General features: G+C 46.7%; 1 protein-coding gene across 4 annotated transcripts in view; it reads left to right on the top strand.

Annotated features, from left to right (window-relative positions):
* Positions 1 to 21,132, top strand: part of INTS2 (integrator complex subunit 2) — a 337,549-nt gene that overhangs the window by 210,792 nt on the left and 105,625 nt on the right. For all 4 annotated transcript variants that reach the window (XM_075589643.1, XM_075589642.1, XM_075589646.1 and 1 more), the window contains 2 exons: positions 10,223 to 10,357; positions 11,695 to 11,977. In XM_075589643.1, the coding sequence (XP_075445758.1) occupies positions 10,223 to 10,357; positions 11,695 to 11,977 (418 nt within the window). The remainder of the gene's footprint in view (positions 1 to 10,222; positions 10,358 to 11,694; positions 11,978 to 21,132) is intronic.

Here is a 21,132-nt window from a genome sequence, read left to right as displayed (position 1 = left end):
CCCTGGAAACAGATAAGACTTTATTTTCCATTGACTGTTGTCTATATATATATTTATATCTATATGACTTGGGCTGATGAATAGCCTGGGTAGCCACCCAGTTAAAAGGGGCTGAAATAGAAGGATACATATATGCCAAAGTGGAGATAGGTTTTCTTTGTTTGGCTCACTATTTCGCTTATGTTGATTTTTTGCTGTGTTTTTAGCGACAGGCACAATAAAGCCTTGTTATGATTTCACCTTGCAACAGTCTCCATTGTGTACCTCTGCACATGTCCTCCTACATATGGTGTCAGAAATTTGGGATGAGAGGAGCCCTTTGAAGTTTAAAGGACTGGAGATTGCCTGTGGAATTTTTTTTTTGTGCTTTTGCCTGCATACAGTCTTGCAAACAAACCTGAGCAACAAAAACAAAGATTCACCTGCAGCAGAGATCAGAATTAAAGGGATACACACCCAGGCAGGAAACTTACACTGCACTGAAACCTACAAAACCACAGATGGACTCTTTTCCCCAATCCCAAGAGGAGAGAGAGAGAGAGACTGCTGAAGCAGGTAAACCTTTATTTGCCTATCACAAAGTGTAATATGGTCATTGAAATAGGGGTTTTGCCTTCCAGCCATAGTCAGGGTTCAAGAAGTGAGTCAGCCCTTATAAAGGAATAGGTGTTTGTTGTTTTCAAAAGTTTCGCTGAAGCAGTGAATACAGATGGTGACCCACGAGCGGTACTGATTTTGCAAATAAAGGTTGCCACACCGCATAGAGCTACCAGCTGTGAATGGAGTATATGCAGGAAAGTGTGAAAATTGATACAAGACTGTGCTGAAGCAGTGGAATTTTTAGCAAACAAATGCTGAGTGTAAAATTGCCCTACAGGGGAAAAAGGGATTGCTGAACTGTGTAAAAGGTATTCCAAAGCCAATTGCTGAGTGTTGAGTCACCCTGCCGGAAAAGAAAGAAATATTCCACTGCAAAGAATGTTTTTTTTCTGCAAGTAAAAAAAGTCTACCTATGTATCTTGGGAGCAAAACAGACACCCAAAGTGTGAAGTGTAAATGCCATAATACCCAAATATGAGACTGAAAATTACTGAACTCAAGCAGAAAACCAAATTCTGTTGCTGAAGCGGAGGGATTGAACCTAGCAAGTAAATGGTGTAAAGCAAACAGACGTTTTTTCCTAGCAACTACACATTCAGCATACCTAATGAGAGATTACACCTAGCAAGCAAATGGTGTAAAGCAAATAGACGTTTTTACCTAGCAACTGCACATCTTGTATACCTAATAAGAGAAAATGCATGCACAGTACTGCTGATATTGTAAAACTTACCCAAGAAAGAAAAGTCTACAGAGATGCCTGTGAGAGCTACGACCTCTACAAGCAAAATATGCCCACCTGTAGGACTACCACAATTGGGGGTTCTAGCAAATACAGTGGCAACAGCTGCAATAGCGCCTCCTGAGGTCAGGAAGAAAATTAAACCTGATGTCCTAAAAATGGAGGACAAGATGCAGCGTTCCTCTAATAAACCCGACCCCACGGAAGAGTGGCCCTTCCAGTCCAATAAAGAGGAAGACATCTCTTACGGGGAACCCGAACCGAGTCACACCCACAAAACACCCCAAGAATGGTGGGGGTGCCTGAACTCGGCACGAACCGAAAAGACCGCTCCCTTTGATGACGAATATGATCAGCAGGAGAAAGAGCGGGAGCAGTAGATTACCGAATATTTCCGTCAGCTATTACAGTTGCAAGAAAAGCCGGGTGGATCCAGTGACGCTGCTAAAACTTCAAATGAAGATGGAGACCCCAGTATCCCTGAAGGGATGGTGTCATCCAAATCAAAAAGGCGGAAAAAGAGAAAGAAAAGCGGTTCTTCACTTACCGTGGAAGGAACAGACACGTCCGCAGACCCTGTGGAGGAAAAGGAGGGCCGAGTTGCCCTGCAGCCTAGAGAAAATGGAGAATTCGTCCCGCGGTTAACCGAATATCCAGAGGGCCTAAGACAGAAGTCGTGTACCCCAAAGAAGTTTCTGTCCGGCAACAACAGTGAGGAACCCTCAACCAACCATCCCAGTGAGTGTCGATCCATTGACCAGCCCTGAGGATGCCCTGACAAATGCCAGGCGTGACTGTGATATACCCCATGAACAATTGAAACAAAAGAAAGATGGTTACGCGGAGCTACTGAAAAATAACGTGAAGCTACAGGAACATGTGCTCGCAATGTACTCTGCAGCCAGGACAGAATTGGACGATCTCAAGACTGAGCTAGATACTGCAAATGCTACTATTTCCGCCATGGATGAAAAGCAGAGCCAATCTGATAAAATGATGACTCAGCTGAAGCGGAAGTATGAGGAGGCACTAAAGCAGATGACAGTCTTTCAGCAAGAGGTTCACACTCTTCGCGTAGAGCTGAATGCCTCACAACAGGAGGTCAACAATGTCCGGACAGAGTTGGACGTATCTCAGAAAGAGTTTCAGACACTCCGCAGAGCACTGGATGCCTCACATCATGAGACCAACAGCTGCCGCACAGATCTGGAAGTTTCCAGAAAGGAACTACACAGTCTCACTGAGGAGCTGGACATATCTAAAGAAACTATTGTCAATCTTGATACAGATCTCAAAGTCTCTCAGAAGGAGCTTCAGACCCTCAACCTAAAGAAGGAAGTCTCACGCCAGGAGATTGTCATTCTCAAAGCAGATGTACGTAAATGGAAGGAGGACTGAAAAGAGGACCTGAAGAATACAGAGACTGAAAAAGGAGAAAATTCAAGATTAAAAAGAGAAAACTTTAAACTGAAAGAAGAAAATATTCAGTTGACAGACGAAGTCAAGGAAAAGTTTGAAGCAGAGCACCGACTGCAGACCCAACTGCAAGGTCTGCGTGCACACCTCCAGTATGCTGAGGAGAAGCAGCAAACGCTGCAGGAAGAAAAGCTGCTGGCTGCTAAAGAGGTACAAGCGCTGCAGGAACGTCTGAATACCCAGTACGTCCCCACAGAGCAGTATGAGGAGCTAAAGGCCACGCTGCATGTCTTCAGAGCATCATTGGAGGCGGAGCTTCGATACCAGGTGACTCTGTATGAGAGGGAGCGTGAGAAGGCTCAGAAACTGGAGCAAGAGCTGGAGAGACAGAGAGACTGTTCCATTCCCTTGAGTCAGTACACCAAGGAGAAAACAGACGCAGCGGTAACCTTAACGTCAAAAATTTCAGAGCTCCAGAATATGAAGGAGACACTGATACAGACTCAGAGAAAGCAAAGTGCGCAGATAAATTCCCTGAGAAGAGACTTGCAAGACGCACTCAAACAGGTTGAGATTCTGCAGACCAGTAACTTACAGATTCCTCCAATACGGAAAAAGGTATTGGCACTGCCCAAGCACCAGTATCCCACAGTAACTAATGCCCGTGAGGACAAGGGTACAGTGAGAGTTGGGGACTCCACGCACCTTCAAAACAAGATGATGAAGTTTGAGCCACCTAAGAAAGCACTAGCCAAACCTACAGCTGCTCAACAGGCAACAAACATAGGTAGGAGTGCAGAATCAAAGCCAGAAGAATCCTTAGCTGAGGAAGCTGAAAAGATAGGACGTTCTCTGGAGCTGACAAATAAGACTTCTAAACCTGGATGCTGATAACCCGGAGAAAAGGCAGCAACCCTGGAAACAGATAAGACTTTTTTTCCATTGACTGTTGTCTATATATATATATATATATATATATATATATATATATATATATATATACAAATATAGCTGTATGCTCATCTGCATGTCTTAGGCAGGTCTGCAACCCCGCCTTTCCCCATTATCACCCAGCATACAGCACTTCCACTGCAGCAAGGGATTCTGGGAAATGACATGCAAATGAGCACACAGTGTCACTTTTTGCCTCAATAACCATTTTTAACATGGTTCCCTATAGGCTTAAGCTTGCTGCATGGTCACAGCTTTGAGCACAGCCAGGGTTAAGGTGCATACCCAGAAAACCACCCACAGACAGCTGTTTCGACCTTGATGGGTCTCATCAGTGTGGGGTTGATTTTACTGGGAATGCAAGAGAGGCTATGGGAAAGGCTATATATATATATCTATATGACTTGGGCTGATGAATAGCCTGGGTAGCCACCCAGTTAAAAGGGGCTGAAATAGAAGGATACATATATGCCAAAGTGGAGATAGGTTTTCTTTGTTTGGCTCACTATTTCGCTTATGTTGATTTTTTGCTGTGTTTTAAGCGACAGGCACAATAAAGCCTTGTTATGATTTCACCTTACAACAGTCTCCATTGTGTACCTCTGCACATGTCCTCCTACAAGGTCATTCATATCCATTTGGATTTAATTTGCACACTTAGAAAGTTAGCGCTACCTTATTTGTTTTCCTTCAATTTATGGTGAATACAATATACCTGAGATCAGCCATACTGACAGTTGATATTCATTCCTACAGCACACTCTGCATAGTCTATGTCAGGGGTGTGGAACCTTTTTTCTGCCAAGGGCCATTTTGATATTTATAAAATCATTCGAGGGCCATACAAAATTATCAACTTAAAATTTAGCCTGCTATATTTGGTCAAACATTTAATTAACTAACCCCTAATGTGATGGCTGGAACTGCTTCTCTTTGGGTGACTGACTGACTCTTGGGTGGTGGGTGACTATCACTGACTGTGGCTTGGTGTCTGTGTGTACACAGACCCACTCTCAGACTCTCAGACCCACTCTCTCTCTCTCTCTCTCTCTCTCTCTCTCTCTCTCTCTCTCTCTCTCTCTCTCTCTCTCTCTCTCAGACACACTTTCTCTCTCAGACACACTCTCTCACACTCAAGCAAAATCCTACTGAAGGCTCCAAAGACAAGTGTTAAATTTGAGTGGCACTCAGTTCAAGTGAGTGACACTTGACAGGACCGCGGACACGGCAGTCAAGTTCAATGCACAGAGTGAGTGCGACTTAGTCTTCCTGAAGTAAAAAATTGCAAATTGAATACAAATACTCCAAATACTACCTGCACTGAAATCCATCACCAATGATGCTAAACAAGAATGACAATCAGCTGCAAGAAGTGACAACTTGAGAAGCATGAGGGACGGTCTGACAGCTTAGATCACACTGAGTCATTTTATGGGGCACAGATCATTGGGGGTGGGGGGCGGTCTGCAAAAGTTAATCATACAACACGTATTGAAGTCAAGGAGACCAATGATGCTGGGATTAGGTGTCACTCAGTGACTGAGTGACAGGCCTGGTGGTGTCCCAGGGCCCTCCTGCCCTCCCCCTGTCAGGGCCCTGCGTGGCTACCTCTTCTCTTACACTGTGGAGCAGGTGCCCTCCTCCGCAGCTGCTGCCCGGTGTGGGGAGGAGGAGAGTCGGTAGTGAGGTGTCTCTCCCTCTGCAGACTCGCTCTTCCATCCCCCAAGCCACACTTATCTTATACCACCACCCCCCCAAGCCCCACTCCTCTTATACCCCCTCCTCCCCCAAGCCCCACTCCTCTTATACCCCCTCCTCCCCCAAGCCCCACTCCTCTTATACCCCCTCCCCCCCAAGCCCCACTCCTCGTATACCCCCAGCCCCACTCCTCTTGTACCCCCTCCCCCCCAAGCCCCACTCCTCTTATACTCCCTCCACCCCAGCCCCACTCCTCTTATACCCCCTATAAGCCCTACTCCTCTTATACCCCTTCCCCCAAGCCCCACTCCTCTCCCTCCCCCCAAGCCCCACTCCTCTTATACCCCCTCCCCCCCAGCCCCACTCCTGTTATACCCCCTCCAAGCCCTACTCCTCTTATAACCCCCCAGCCACACTCTTCTTTTACCCCCCCCCCCCCAAGACCCACTCCTCTTATACCCCCCCAAGCCCCACTCTTCTTATACCCCCCCCAAGCCCCAATTCTCTTATACCCCCCAAGCCCCACCCCCCCCCCCCAGAGCGCTGCTTACCTGCGCCACCCTGGTGATATTCAGGTCCTTCATCACCTCCTCGAAGGCCACCATCTTCCCTCCTACTACTCCGCCTCCTACTCCAGCAGCTGCTGCTGCTCTGGATGTGGGGGGGGGGAATCGGAGCAGGGGGGATCAGAGCAGGGGAGGCATGGAGCAAGACTTACCACTAGCTCCATGCAGGAAGAGATGGGCCTCGCTTTGCAAACTCGAATAGAGCTTGCTGCGGGCCAAAAAAAAAAATTGGCAGAGTGACAGCACGGGCAGCCAATCAGGAAAGGGGGAGGTTTTTTTTCTTTCTTTCTTGCTTGTGCGTCGCGGGGGCCGGAGCAAATGATTTTGCGGGCCTTATCCGGCCCGCGGGCCGGACGTTCCCCACCCCTGGTCTATGTGGTAAGGCAAGCTTTGGTATTAACCAATTAACTGATATCACGTCTGTACTTATATTATCTACAGCAGTGGTTCCCAAACTGTGCGCCGTGGCTTGGCTAGTGGGGCGCCGCGATCAGGGCCGCCAGCAGTGGGGAACAAGGGCCAGTAATTTTAAAAATAAAAAAAAACGCTGAACCCGGCGCCGGGTCTCCCTGTTGTCAGCGCCGGAAGTAGGTTGGGTTAGCTTCCGGCACGAGAGGGCGGCCCGGCGCGCGCTGGATGAGCAGCACCGGGAGACAGATGTCTCCCAGCAGCACTAACAACCCCCCCCCCCCCCCCCCCCCCGGCCAAAACCGCCACCCCCCGGCAGCATCGGTGCACCATCGCTCCCCCTCCCCCGCAGCACACCGGCCCTCCCCCCCCCACCGCAGCACACCGGCCCTCCCCCCCCCACCCCATGCAGCCGCCGTCCCATGCAGCACTGGGCCATCCCGTCACGCCCCCTCCCCCCGCAACATTGCCCCCCCCCCCGCACACACCCCCTCCCCACCGTCCCCCTGCAAGCCACCGGCCTGACCATCCCCAAGGTAAATATATATATATATATGTGTATTGGGGGTGTGGTGGTAATTTTTAAATGTATTGGGGGTCATTTTTAAATGTTTTGGGAGTGTGGGGGTAATTTTTAAATGTATTGGGGGTGTGGGGGTAATTTTTAAATGTATTGGGGGTCTGGGGGTAATTTTTAAATGTATTGGGGGTGTGGGGGTAATTTTTAAGTGTGTGTGTGTGTGTGTGTGTGTGTGTGTGTGTATATATATATATATATAGAGAGAGAGAGATCTATATATCTATATATATAAATGAATAAATGAGTTCTCCAGTATTCGGTGATACCTTTTTTATTGGACTAACAATTTATGTCATAGGACAAGCTTGCGAGAGTTATCCTCTCTTCTTCAGGTCAAGTTAAGTTGTGGTGAGTAAAAAAAAGTGACAAAAACCCTCCACAGGAAAGCAAATATGCAAATACAACTGTATGCTCATCTGCATGTCTTAGGCAGGTCTGCAACCCCGCCTTTCCCCATTATCACCCAGCATACAGCACTTCCACTGCAGCATGGATTCTGGGAAATGACATGCAAATAAGCACACAGTGTCACTTTTTGCCTCAAAAACCATTTTTAACATGGTTCCCTATAGGCTTAAGCTTGCTGCATGGTCACAGCTTTGCGCACACGAGAGGTGTTAACCCTTTAAAATCAACTAACCTTACAAAATGCTGCCACTTAGGTCCACGGCTCCACACTTGCCGCTAGTAATTTGTATAGAAAAGAACGACCTAGGCGCAAATATGCAGGGAGAGAGGAAAAAAAGAAGAAGAACATCATAGGGCAGTTTATCTGAGCAATTCAGGTGTTGGATGGTAAGGTATGCACTTACACTTAGTTCAGCAATTATCAGCCTTTAATCCACTCTGGGATTCAGGAACTTTGCTTCCAACGTTGGTCTGTCTCTCTCTGTGGTCTTTGTGTCCTCAGGATCATTGGTTACACAGCAATCACAATGTATATGCTGTGAATTGAATACAAGCCGTTGAGAGTAAAAGCGAGTCTCTCACACTCGATATTGGAGAACGCCGGTTACCTGCACTGGTCGCTCGTGTGGTTACTTCCGCATCACGTGGCCCGGCTCTCGTGAGATTTTGTCTCTGAAATTCGATGATACACTGTCTTGGCTCCATTGTGAGGAATCAATCTCTCAGCGTGTCTCCAACTGCTCCTGAAAGCGCTTGCCCTACGCGATTCTTCCCCTGATGAAGCCGAAGTGGAGAAATGCGTAGGGTAAGAGTGGATTAAAGGCTGATAATTGCTGTACTAAGTGTAAGTGCATACCTTACCATCTAACAGCTGAATTGCTCAGACATACTGCCCTATGATGTTCTTCTTCATCTTTTTTTCTCTCTCCCTGCATATTTGCGCCTAGGTCGTTCTTTTATATATATGTGTGTGTGTGTGTGTGTGTGTGTGTGTGTGTGTGTGTGTATATGTGTGTATATATATATTGCAGTATAAATGAGTTCAGTATTAGGTGATACCTTTTTTATTGGACTAACAATTTATGTCATAGGACAAGCTTTCGAGAGTTATCCTCTATTCTTCAGGTCAAGCAATACTGATCAGTATTCTGATGTGTGTGTGTGTGTGTGTGTGTGTGTGTGTGTGTGTGTGTGTGTGTGTGTGTGTGTGTGTGTGTGTGTGTGTGTGTGTGTGTGTGTGTGTGTGTGTGTATTGGGGGGGAGGGAAGTTTTTGTGGGGGGAATTGTGTGAGAGGGAGGGAATGACTGAGCATAGGGTAATTGACTGAGGGAGAGGAGAGAGGGGTCTAGTGAGAAACGGGACAGAAATACATGCAAGGCGGGAGGGTGAGACGGAAGGAGAGAAATACATGGGAAGGGGGGTAAGAGATGGGGGCTCGTGAAATGGTGGGGGGCGGCGGGCAATACCGCTGACACGGGGGGGGGGGGCGGCCCTGCTTAAAATGTTTGTCCCGGGCCCCACGATTTCTGTTGGCGGCCCTGCAGGGGACAGATGGTACTAGCATCCCAGGCCCTGTGAGTTAGGAGGTCCGGCCGTGCCCCTCGATAAATCCTGTCACCCGGTCACCACGGGATGACAGGATTTAGTGCGCTTGCGATGCGCCAGGCAGCGCGTGCGTCTCTGCAAAAGAAAAAAAAACTCACCCCCTCTTCTGATTGGCTGGCGCGTGTTTGCTCGCTGCCAGGATTTTTTTTTTGCCCGCAGCAAGCTCTATACGAGCTTGCAAAGCGAGGCCCGGCCCTTCCTGCATGGAGCACGTGGTGAGTACTACTCCATGCCTTTCTTGCTTCCCCCCCCCCACCCTGCTCCGATATCCCCCCCCCCTCTGACCGTTTCGATTCCCCCCCCTTTGTTCCGATTTCCACCCCTGGCTCCGATTCACCCCCCTTGCTGTGTCTGTGTGTGAGTGAGTGAGTGAGTGAGAGTGGGCGAGTGAGAGTGGGCGAGTGTGAGTGAGAGACTGAGTGGGTGAGAGACTGAGAGTGGATGAGAGGGTGGGGGTGTCTGAGAGTGAGAGTGGGTGTGTCTGTGAGAGACACCAATTGCGCACTGCAACTGTTAGGTATGTATATACAACTTTGTTTTCACTTTGGGCGCCGTGGAAAAATCCTGATCGCCTTGGGAGCCTTGAACCGAAAAAGTTTGGGAACCACTTATCTCCAGTATGTATACAGCGTAATTTATATCACTTACTGGGCTAATCTTAGTCTCAAAGAGTATCTAATCAGATTTATATTTTGAGTACAATAGTGCTCCCACTACACATTGGTAATGGTTATTATGGACCGCAGGAGATGAGGAGTATTTTGCCATCAGTCTAATTATAACCTATACTGTGGTAATTAATCCCTCTCTATCTCTTTTTCTCCAGATCTCCTCCGTGGGGACAATTTTATGGATTTTAACTATTTAGTGTGAATAATTTGATGTAATAAAACTTTTTTGTTTTGGTCACTCTTTATAATCCCTATTTGATCTTGTCATTTGACCTGAGGAGGGTATCTCTGTACAGGATAAAATGCTACAGTATGAGTGCATTCTAGTGGGGTTCTTTGAGCCCTCCATTTGGGTTCTCTCTGTATGTTATAACCATACTGCACCAAAGCGTTTCGCAATACTGTTTGCTCCATGACTAACCAAACTTTATTCACGAAACGTGCTAGAGCAGTCAGGTTACAGTCTTGTGTGTTTGTGTAAAGTGCCTAATCACTTTACTAGTTATGTGACGTAAAATATTACAATGTATATAGGGTTTTACATACACTGTCTCTGCTGTACTGTGTTCTTTTTAGGTTGTCACAGCCCATGCAGTTCGAGTGCCTGTCACAAGCAACCTGAGTGCTAACATTACCGGCTTTCTGCCCATTCATTGTATCTATCAGCTGCTGAGGAGCCGTGCATTCACCAAGCATAAAGTGTCCATAAAGGTAGGGTGACTTTTGAGGCATCCAGTATAATGTAGAAGTAACTCCACTTTTAGAGGCCCAGGCAACTGGACATTTAAGGCCCCAGTGTTCTGTAATGTTTTACTCCCTTTGTACCTGGAAAAGAATTTAATAACATGTTAAGTACATTATGACCATTCAGCAACACAAATGTTGGCAATCTGTGATGATTGAAACTCTCCCTTAAACATGAAAAACAGATCTAAATATTAATTTTTGTTTTACCTGAAGAAGCAGTGCTTTTAAAATAGCTAAATTTATATAAAAGTATTTACAATAAATGAAATTGTCCATATCACAGCCAGCAGATCCTCATACTCATTTTTTGACCTCCCTTCCCCCCTCCCACCCCATCTGTTTATTTATTTATTTTTTACATGGTGAGAACCAGGGGGTCCTCCTTAGCCAAACATCACTATTTTCAGCTCTACGGGACTCCTGGTTGCCCAAGATAGTTACTGGTAGAGTTTCTGATTTTAAATCTCCCTCGGAAAACCAAATGGCTGCCAAACCTCAGGCTTCATATTGGATGGCCTTTTAAATCCCTTTTAAAACCAGGAAGTAATACAAGTAAGTTAACCTGCAAGTATCACAAAAGCTGGGAGGTCTATGGAGCTGAAAATAGTGTGGTTCAGCTCTGGAGAGGACCCCCGGTTCCAATCCTATAAAAAAATGGAGTTTAGTTATATAGGATTGTTCCTTTTAGTAATAACAATTATACTAGTGAGTTTCAGTTTCCTGGAAATTAACAACTTTCTCTCTTGTAGAGTGTTGGAATACAAAAACAATGTTATCAGTAGTATTATAGATACATTTAAGGCAATACCTATTATTCAGTAACATGCAATGCATCCAATACATAAAAAGCAGGCAAATTAGTGTCTTCAAAGATATTGTACGTGCGGCAAGTGTCCTCTTTAGGCGACACAAAAGTCATAACAACATATCTGTTATGGTGGTTCAATTAATAAGTGTGTGTACTGTACAGTATGTATGCCAGACTCAAAACATACTCCGTTAAGTATGCTTTTTAATGCTTACAGTTCAGCTTTCAATTGTAAAATGGGATTCAAAATTAATTACATTGTATCCTTTGCTGACTTTTGGCTTATTTTTCTGCTTAGACTCATTGTTCTTCAATCAAATAGAAATGGTTACGTTTTTACTTTTTGTAGTCATTGCCATTTGTTTTTTTATATGTTTTGTAAATTAATTCAGTGTTTCAATGTAATGGTATATAGGTTGTATAGATTACTATTATTATTATTTTTTTTTATCAATGATTTACACTTTTATGGTAAAAATCCTATTCATTCCAGGACTGGATCTACACACAGCTTTGTGAAACAACAACCCCATTGCATCAACAGCTATTGCCTCTTATCGATGTTTATATCAATTCCATTATCACTCCTGCATCGAAGTCCAGTCCAGAGGCCACCAACAAGCCAATCACAGAGCAAGAGATACTGAAAGTTTTTCAAGGCCTGTCAGGGGAAAATTCACACTTGAATCAGAGTCACAAAATCACAGCTCAACTTCTGGTGCTTTATTATATCCTGTCTTATGAAGAGGCTCTTCTGGCTAATTCAAAGACAATGGGTTGGTATCTTCAAAAAATATGACATCTTAATTTTATTCTGCAGTTGAGGGTACCCTGTAATTTTGCTGCTCCATTACTTTCTGGCATTTGTAACTTTGAGAGTTTAAAAGGAAAGCACATGCTTTTATGGCAATAAAATGTAGATAGCGATAAACCTCCAGAACTAAGGGCCATGCTTTGTAGCACCAGCACACTGCAGAGACCACCTATGTGTCTTATTAAGACTTACCCTAAATTCTACAATTCTACATTGTAATAGAAACTTTGGCTATACCTTTCACAAGTCCACAAGTTGACTTAAAAAAAAAAAAATGTGTGTATATGTGTATATATATATATATATATATATATATATATATATATATATACAGTGTTCGACAAACCTATACATTTGCTCGCCCCGGGCGAGTGGATTTAACATCGTGGCGAGCTCCTATTGGCCCAAGCAGCACATGTGTGGTACTAGGTGGCGAGTAGATTTTGTTGTTCGGCGAGTAGATTTTTTGGTGATTTGTCGACCACTGTGTGTGTGTATATATATATATATATATATATATATATATATATATATATATACAGTGTTCGACAAATGACCCAAAAATCTACTCGCCCAACCAAAAAATCTACTCGCCACCTAGTCCCGCCCCCAACTCCGCCCCTAGTCCCGCCCCCAACTCCGCCCCTAGTCCCGCCCCCAACCCCGCTTTAAAATAAAATATATAAATAAAATACATTTAATAAATTCCTAGTCAGAACATTCGTTTTTGACAAATTTATTTATTGTATTACATTATACTACAATTAGTCCTTGTTACGTGTGTGTGTGTGTGTGTATGTGTGTGTAAATGTCGGATATAGAAATAAAAGCCACAGGTGAATGACTAGTTTCCTGAACCCCTTAACCAGTGTCTGGATGCCCCCGCTTCACAATATCTAAAGCAGCAATCCCACCTGGGATCTTACCTAATCCGCAGTACCTCAATGTCCAGGTACCCTCATTCCCGCAATGTTATACATTGGAGGGGATGTGTTCCCTACCTGTCTTCTGGGTTAGGGGGGTTCCGATGTCTTCTGTGTGAAGCTTGAGTTAGATCTGGAAGAAAGCAGTATAGGTTATTTCTGTGTAGTATAGGGCAGTTAAGATATATAGGGTAAATAAGAGATACAGATCCAGAGTGTGAGAGAGTGTGGGGGAGAGAGAGAGTGTGGGGGGAGAGAGAGAGTGTGGGGGGAGAGAGAGAGTGTGGGGGGAGAGAGAGAGTGTGGGGGGAGAGAGAGAGTGTGGGGGAGAGAGAGAGTGTGTGGGGGAGAGAGAGAGAGAGTGTGGGGGAGAGAGAGAGTGTGGTGGAGAGAGAGAGTGTGGGGGGGGGGAGAGAGTGTGTGGGGAGGGGAGAGAGTGTGTGGGGAGGGGAGAGAGAGTGTGTTGGGGAGAGAGAGTGTGTTGGGGAGAGAGAGTGGGGGAGAGAGAGAGTGTGGGGGAGAGAAAGTGTGGGGGGGGGAGAGAGAGTGTGGGGGGGAAAGAGAGAGAGTGTGGGGGGGAAAGAGAGAGAGAGTGTGGGGGAGAGGGAGGGAGAGAGTGGGGGGGAGAGGGAGAGAGTGGGGGGGAGAGGGAGAGTGGGGGAGAGAGAGAGTGGGGGAGAGAGAGAGTGGGGGAGAGAGAGAGAGAGCGGGGGAGAGAGAGGGAGACTGACTGACTGGGTAGGTGACTGACTGACTGACTTAGGTGACTGACTGGGTGGGTGGGAAGGTGACTGACTGACTGGGTAGGTGACTAACTGACTGGGTAGGTGACTGACTGACTGACTGGGTAGGTGACTGACTGACTGGGTGGGTAGGTGACTGACTGGGTGGGTGGGAAGGTGACTGACTGACTGGGTGGGTAGGTGACTGACTGGGTGGGTGGGAAGGTGACTGACTGGGTGGGTGGGAAGGTGACTGACTGGGTGGGTGGGAAGGTGACTGACTGACTGACTGGGTGGGTGGGAAGGTGACTGACTGGGTGGGTGGGAAGGTGACTGACTGACTGGTTGGGTAGGTGACTGACTGACTGGGTGGGTAGGTGACTGACTGACTGAGTGGGTAGGTGACTGACTGACTTGGTAGGTGACTGACTGGGTGGGAAGGTGACTGACTGGGTGGGTAGGTGACTGACTGGGTGGGTAGGTGACTGATTGGGTGGGTAGGTGAATAACTGGGTGGGTAGGTGACTGACTGGGTGGGTAGGTGACTGACTGGGTGGGTAGGTGACTGACTGGGTGGGTAGACACACACACACACACACACTGTCTGTCACACACACACACACAATGTCTGTAACACACACACACACACACACACACACACACGTTAGCAGCACCCAGACTAATAACACATACACCAGATAACCACTAAGACCACTACATGCACCCCTCAGGGGTAAGAGCAACACCTTTAGGACCACTTGCATGCAATGAGTGACCCGACTCACCTCCTTGATCTTGTCCCTCTGCTCCCTCACTGCTGGGTCCTCCGGCTCCTTCCCCACCGCCCCCACCGGCGGCCTGAACACCATGCATGGCAGCTGCTTCCCTGCCCCCGCTGCCCTCACCTTGCTGTCCTGCGCCAGCCTCTCCTTGTCCCTACGGATGTCCCCGGGCTGCCGGTGGGGGGTGCCCTTGGCCTCCCTGAGCGCCCTCTCGTGCTCCTCCCGGATGCGGGCCAGGCTGCCTCAGAGCTGCTGCTCCTCCCCGGCGGGCTGCGCTGAAGCGGGGGCTGCTGGAAGAACACGACGCTCAGCAGCTTGGGCAAGTCTGGCAGGAAGAAGATGGCCCGAAGCCTCTGAACACCAGCAGCAGCTTCTCCCCATAAAACCTGCGGCGGCGGCGGCGAACCGCTAAGATTCGGGAGGGGGGACACGTGTGCAGCTGCCGGACTCCGGTCCAAGCCACTAGAGATTTGTAGGAGGAGGGAGGGCGCGCGGGTGTATCGCTGCTCGGCGGCGCACCGCTATGACCGGCACATGTGTGCTCTTCTGGGGAGTAGCGAGACCTGTGTAATTACATGGGAGAGCGACACCTTCCGGCAGATATGTGTAATAACATCAGGAACAGAAATGCTTCAGATAATGGCTGCTACTCTAAAATTCAGCGCGAGCAGGGAAAATTACAAAAAAACACAAGCGCTGCTTGGGTGGCCATAAGGAGCTGCATGGGCCAATATTTACTCGCCCGGGGGTTAAATCCACCCGCCCCGGGCGTGTAAATGAATAGGATTGTCGAACACTGTATATATATATATATATATATATATATATATATATATATATATATATATGGGAAAAGAAAGCGCCCGATCCTAGTGCAATATGTAAAAACATACAATTTAATATTCCCAGTAAAAAGTCCAACAATTTAAAACTCACAAACAAAATAGTATAAAGAGCATATTATGAGTTATACTCATGCACCAAACACTGGACTCTGCTGTTCTGCTCACACGCCTCTCCCATGTATGATCCTGACACCTCTGAGCCACCGTCCAGCAGGAACTCAGGAAGCGCACAACCTCTCTTGATGTCCTCCGGAAACAAACCGCATGTACAATGGGTTCCGGGTAGGGCTGAACTAAGCAGGAACCATAGGAAGTGAATCGTCAGCGTGCTAGAACGTCTTAGAGTCCAGGGTTACAAGGTATGGTATGATGTAACTTGCTCTCACTAGCAGTTGCCCTACGCGTTTCTTCACACTAGGTGATTTCATCAGGGGATGGATATCGGATGTACATCATTAGTGTCACGGGAGACTCCTGTGGCGGGTAGGATCTTGGTGGCCGGAACAGCAGGAAGCGAAGTAGGGGACACAATCAGGGGTCCGCGGCAGGTAGCGAAGTCAGGTAACAAGCAGGGGTCCAAGGCAGGCGGCAGGTAGCGAAGTCAGGTACCAAGCAGAGGTCTGAGGCAGGTGGCAGGTAGCGAAGTCAGGTAACAAGCAGAGGTCGGCAACGAGGAGACTGGAACAGGACAGGTGGGGCAGGACAGGTCCGGGAGCAGGGACTGAGAACAGGGAGCAGGGACTGAGACCGGGGAGCAAGGAACAAACAGGGACAAGCCAGATTACTAGCAAGGGCTTTTACTGTGAACAGACTTCTATAATACAGGTTCAGAAAACAGATCAGGATCAGAGGCATGTGCAAAAGGAGTCTGACTTCAAGCAAAGGCAAAGGAAACAGACAGGAAGCCGAGCTATAAGACAGAGAGAGGAGCAACAAGAAGACAGACAGACAGAGGAACCCAGAGCCAACAGAAGGCAGCAGTACACCCAGTGGACAAAGAAGCTATGGCTAGGCAGGAGGTCTAGGCGACCCTGACATTACTCCCCCCTCTCGAGAGCGTTCTCCGGACGATCCTCCAGGCTCTTCCCGGAGGCCTTGATGAAAAGTGGACTCAAGGTGACCCACCTCTGGTGGTTTGTCAGCAGGCAGAGGGTACTCCACAGGTACATTGGTTGCTGCAAGGAACCTCCGAATAGGTGCGTTCAACCCAAAAGCAGGGGCAGAGACATCAGGAATGTGGGCATCACAGCTGCAGCCTTTCCACATGAGTCATTGGGGACACAGAGTTCGCTCTCCATGGTCTCCTCTTGCGACTGCCGTTTCATGGCACCACCCAATGAAAAACCAGCTATTCGAGTTTTCAGCTCTTGAAACTGTCCTTCTGCACTTCTTTTCCCACTCAAAGCAGTTGTCAGTTCAGCTTTTTTGGAGTTGAGTCGCGACTCCATATCTCCCAGCTGACTCAGAGTAAAGCTTAGATATGTTGCATGTTCTTCATTTCTGATCTGCAGCTGCCCGGTACTCCTCCCGGGCATTGTACAGCTCCAGCTGCAGCCGGACCTTATCACGGGCTGTGTGGTCCAATAATTTGCAGGCATCAGCCATTTTGACCTTATAGCGCTGTGTCAGGCCAGCCACTTGACAGACGGACACCTTCTCTCTCTCTCCTTTTTGGCAAGCTGTGTCTTGAGCTCAGTGATCTGCAGCGCTGTGAGCTGCTGAGATGTGTGTTCAGCTGCTAGCTTTAGCTCTTCCTCCAGCGAGGCTCTGGTTATGCTCAGTGTGGCCTTCAGCTCCTCATAAACAAAAGAGATACCGGCGCCTAATGAGTCCAAAAATAATGGAATCCTGGATATCCAGTAGAAATAGTTCCAGTTCCAAGGAAATCAACAGTCTCTGTATCTTGGGGTATTCAGATATGACTTGATGCAGTGGAAGTAGAACATGCAATGAAAAAAGAAATATTTAGTGCAACACAATTAAACAATTTATACAGACATAATTGCAACTGGCTGACATAAACAGACAAAACAAACAGACACACCTAGACAAACAACACTTAAGCAAAGCTAATGATAAAAGTTATTTATTAAACTAGATGATAAAAAGGACAAATGGCTAACAGACCGCTCCGGTGGGTTAAAACCTAGATAACACTCACAGGACGGCTGCTGGTAATTCGCATAGTACCAATGGGGGCTGGTGACCGCGTGTGGGGGATCCGCTGGGTGCCTCAGACGCCTTCAGCTCCTCATGCTGTTCTTTGGGGACACACTGGGTACTCAAATAATCTTGCAGCATCTTTATTTTGTAGGCAGTCTGGAAACTTTCTTCCTGCAGAACTCGCTGCTTTTCTTCAGCATTCACCCATTTCTCCTCGGTGTCCTGCAGATGTGTACGCAGTTCTCGCAGCTGACTCTGCAGCATATTTTCTGCTTGTGTGCGCCGCTCCAGGGAGACACATTCTTCTTGCAGCACTCTCTCTGCATTCTGCAGTGCTGTCTGCACATCTAACTTTTCCTGGGCCAACTGTTTCTTCTCCTCTCCTAATTTATGGAGTTTCTTATCTCCTTCACTGACTTGGACATAGAGATTCTTGCACTCTTGGGTTACAGTTTCAAAACTGATATTTAACCCTTCGAAGATTTCTCTCAATGAACATAGTTCTGTGTTGAAGTGGCAGCTCTTCTCCTTAGTGGCTTCCAGCTCTGTAGTAAGCCTGTGAACCTCTTTCTGAGATGCTTCCAGTGCTGCGTCAACTTGAGCCATGAAAGTCTGGTACTGGGCAGAATCAGCGTAGGCCTTCTCCAGCTTACTTGACAAGATCACCCTGTCATTCTCCAACTGATATTTTTCTTTTTCCCAGTCACCCTCTGCTTTTTCCAGCGCTAATTGCATCCTTGACTTTTCTTCTGTCAATAGTCTCTTCTCCTCTTCTGATTCATGGAGTCTTTTATCTCCTTCACTGGCTTGGACAGAGAAGTTCTTACTCATTTGGTTTATAGTTTCAAACCTACTATTTAACTCTTCGGAGGCGTCTCTCATAGAACGTACCTCTGTTTTTAAGTAGCATCTCTCCCCCCGAACGACTTCCATCTCTTTTTTGAAGTAGCAAATCTCCTCCTGGGAGACTTTAAGCTCTGTATTAAGCCTGTCAATTTCCTTCATAGAGATTTCCAGGAATTCGTTACTTTTAGAAGCAAGGCGCCGATTCTCAGCAGCATCAGCATATGCCTTCTCCAGCTCACCTGACATGACATCCAGGTCACTCTCCAACTGGTGCTTTTCTTTTTCCAGGAAAGACAGCTCTGTAGTGCAGCCTTGGCTTCTTGCTCCTTATCTAAACGTCCATAAAGACAATCAATCGCTTTCTGTGCAGCTTGAAGCGTCTGAGTTAGGGCATCTTTCTTTTCTTCCACTATTCTTGGGATACGTCTGTGAGTTGCCTTAAGCTGCAGCATATCTCTTTCATCAAATGCAGACTCTGGGGTTAAAGGTTCATCCTTACTTTCAACTTCCACAGTAATACCTCCCTTATTTTTCTTCTTCCTTGCTTTGAGAAGTTCTGAAGAATCAGTGGTACAGTGTTCACATTTACTGCTCAAGACTGTTTGAGTGAGAGCCATAATTTCAGACATGGGGAAACCACACTTCCCAAGAAACCAGTAAAGAGGAAATGTGTTTTTAAAGCTGAAGCATTAGAATGAACAACAGAAATATTAGACACAGGCGTAGGGATATCATACAGACAGAGAGAACCTGTAGTTAAATCTGAAACTTTAGAAATCAGGCGTAGGGATATCATATAGACAGAGAAAACCTGCAGTTTAAATCTGAAACTTTAGAAATCAGGCATAGAAATATCATAGACAGCCGGAAACTAATACAGAGAAAACTTGCAGTTAGATCTGAAACTTTTGACATCAGACATAGGAATATCAGACAGAACCTTGCAGTTAAATCTGAAACTTTAGATATCAGGCGTAGGGATATCAGATAGAGAACCCTGCAGTTAAATCTGAAACCTTTGATATCAGGCGTAGGGATATCATATGTTGCAGAGAAACAACCTTTAGGGGAACTTGCAGGTAAACCTGAAACCTTAGAACCAATCATAGGAAGAACCACAGACTGCAACAACAAAACAATGGAAGCACTCCTGTCTTTTGAAATGGGAACCCTGTGAACAGCAGTGGTCCAACCAGGGATGCAGAGACACGCCTTGTCCAGGGAATGAAAAGTCAGAGTCTAAAAGGTGGCAACAGGTACTGCAAGGGTTAACCCGGGCACTGCACAAAAGAAAAATCTCAAAGAAAGGTGCACTAGTCTCTGCAGCAACAGTTCTAGTCTCAGCAAAAATGTTTTTTTTTTGTTATGAACGCAATAATTCTTGCAGAACACTTAGCAGCAAAAAAAAAAACCTTCCCAACTGGGATTTCCAAAAAAGAAACGAAAGTACTTATCTTCAACCATGTGGATGTGGTCTACTGCAGCAGCCAGGAAAGGGTGCAGGCAGAAGAAGAATCTGTTCCAGCGAGGTCCAGAAGTGGCCTTTGCTTTCTGTCACGGGAGACTCCTGTGGCAGGTAGGATCTCGGTGGCCGGAACAGCAGGAAACGAAGTAGGGGTCACAAGCAGGGGTCCGAGGCAGGCGGCAGGTAGCGAAGTCAGGTAACAAGCAGGGGTCCAAGGCAGGCGGCAGGTAGCGAAGTCAGGTACCAAGCAGAGGTCCGAGGCAGGTGGCAGGTAGCGAAGTCAGGTAACAAGCAGAGGTCGGCAACGAGGAGACTGGAACAGGATAGGCGAGGCAGGACAGCTCCGGGAGCAGGGACTGAGACCGGGGAGCAGGGACTGAGACCCGGGAGCAAGGAACAAACAGGGACAAGCCAGATTACTTGCAAGGGCTATTACTGTGAATAGACTTTTATAATACAGGTACAGGTACAGAAAACAGATCAGGATCAGAGGCATGTGCAAAAGGAGTCTGACTTCAAGCAAAGGCAAAGGAAACGGACAGGAAGCAGAGCTATAAGACAGAGAGAGGAGCAACAAGAAGACAGACAGACAGAGGAACCCAGAGCCAACAGAAGGCAGCAGCACACCCAGTGGACAAAGAAGCTATGGCTAGGCAGGAGGTCTAGGATACCCTGACAATTAGTATTTATATCTACATGATCCAATCAAATGAGATCTCGGCTAATTGGGCATACGTGCATAAATTAAATGAATTGACCTTAAATCCAGATGTACACATACTGGTCAGTGACAATACAATAAAAACAGATATAATGATCAAACTAAATACACATAAACATACACATATATCATTATATCTGTTTTTATTTTATTGTCACTGACCAGTATGTGTACATCTGGATTTAAGGTCAATTAATTTAATGTATGCACGTATGCCCAATTAGCTGAGATCTCATTTGATTGGATCATGTAGATATAAATACTAATGACGTACATCCGATATCCATCCCCATATGAAATCACCTAGTTTGAAGAAATGCGTAGGGCAGCTGCTAGTGAGAGCAAGTTACATCATACCATACCTTGTAACCCTGCACCCTAAAGATTCTAAGACGTTCTTGCACGCTGACGATTAACTTCCTATGGTTCCTGCTTCGTTCAACCCTACCCGGAACCCATTGTACATGCGGTTTGCTTCCGGAGGACATCAAGAGAGGTTGTGCGCTTCCTGAGTTCCTGCTGGACGGTGGCTCAGAGGTGTCAGGATCATACATGGGAGAGGCGTGTGAGCAGAACAGCAGAGTCCAGTGTTTGGTGCATGAGTATAACTCATAATATGCTCTTTATATTATTTTGTTTGTGAGTTTTAA

Source organism: Ascaphus truei, chromosome 3 (genome assembly GCF_040206685.1).
Source record: "Ascaphus truei isolate aAscTru1 chromosome 3, aAscTru1.hap1, whole genome shotgun sequence".
NCBI classification, from domain to species: Eukaryota; Metazoa; Chordata; class Amphibia; order Anura; family Ascaphidae; genus Ascaphus; species Ascaphus truei.
Note: the sequence above shows the minus strand (reverse complement) of the source record. Positions and strands in the feature narration are given on the sequence as shown.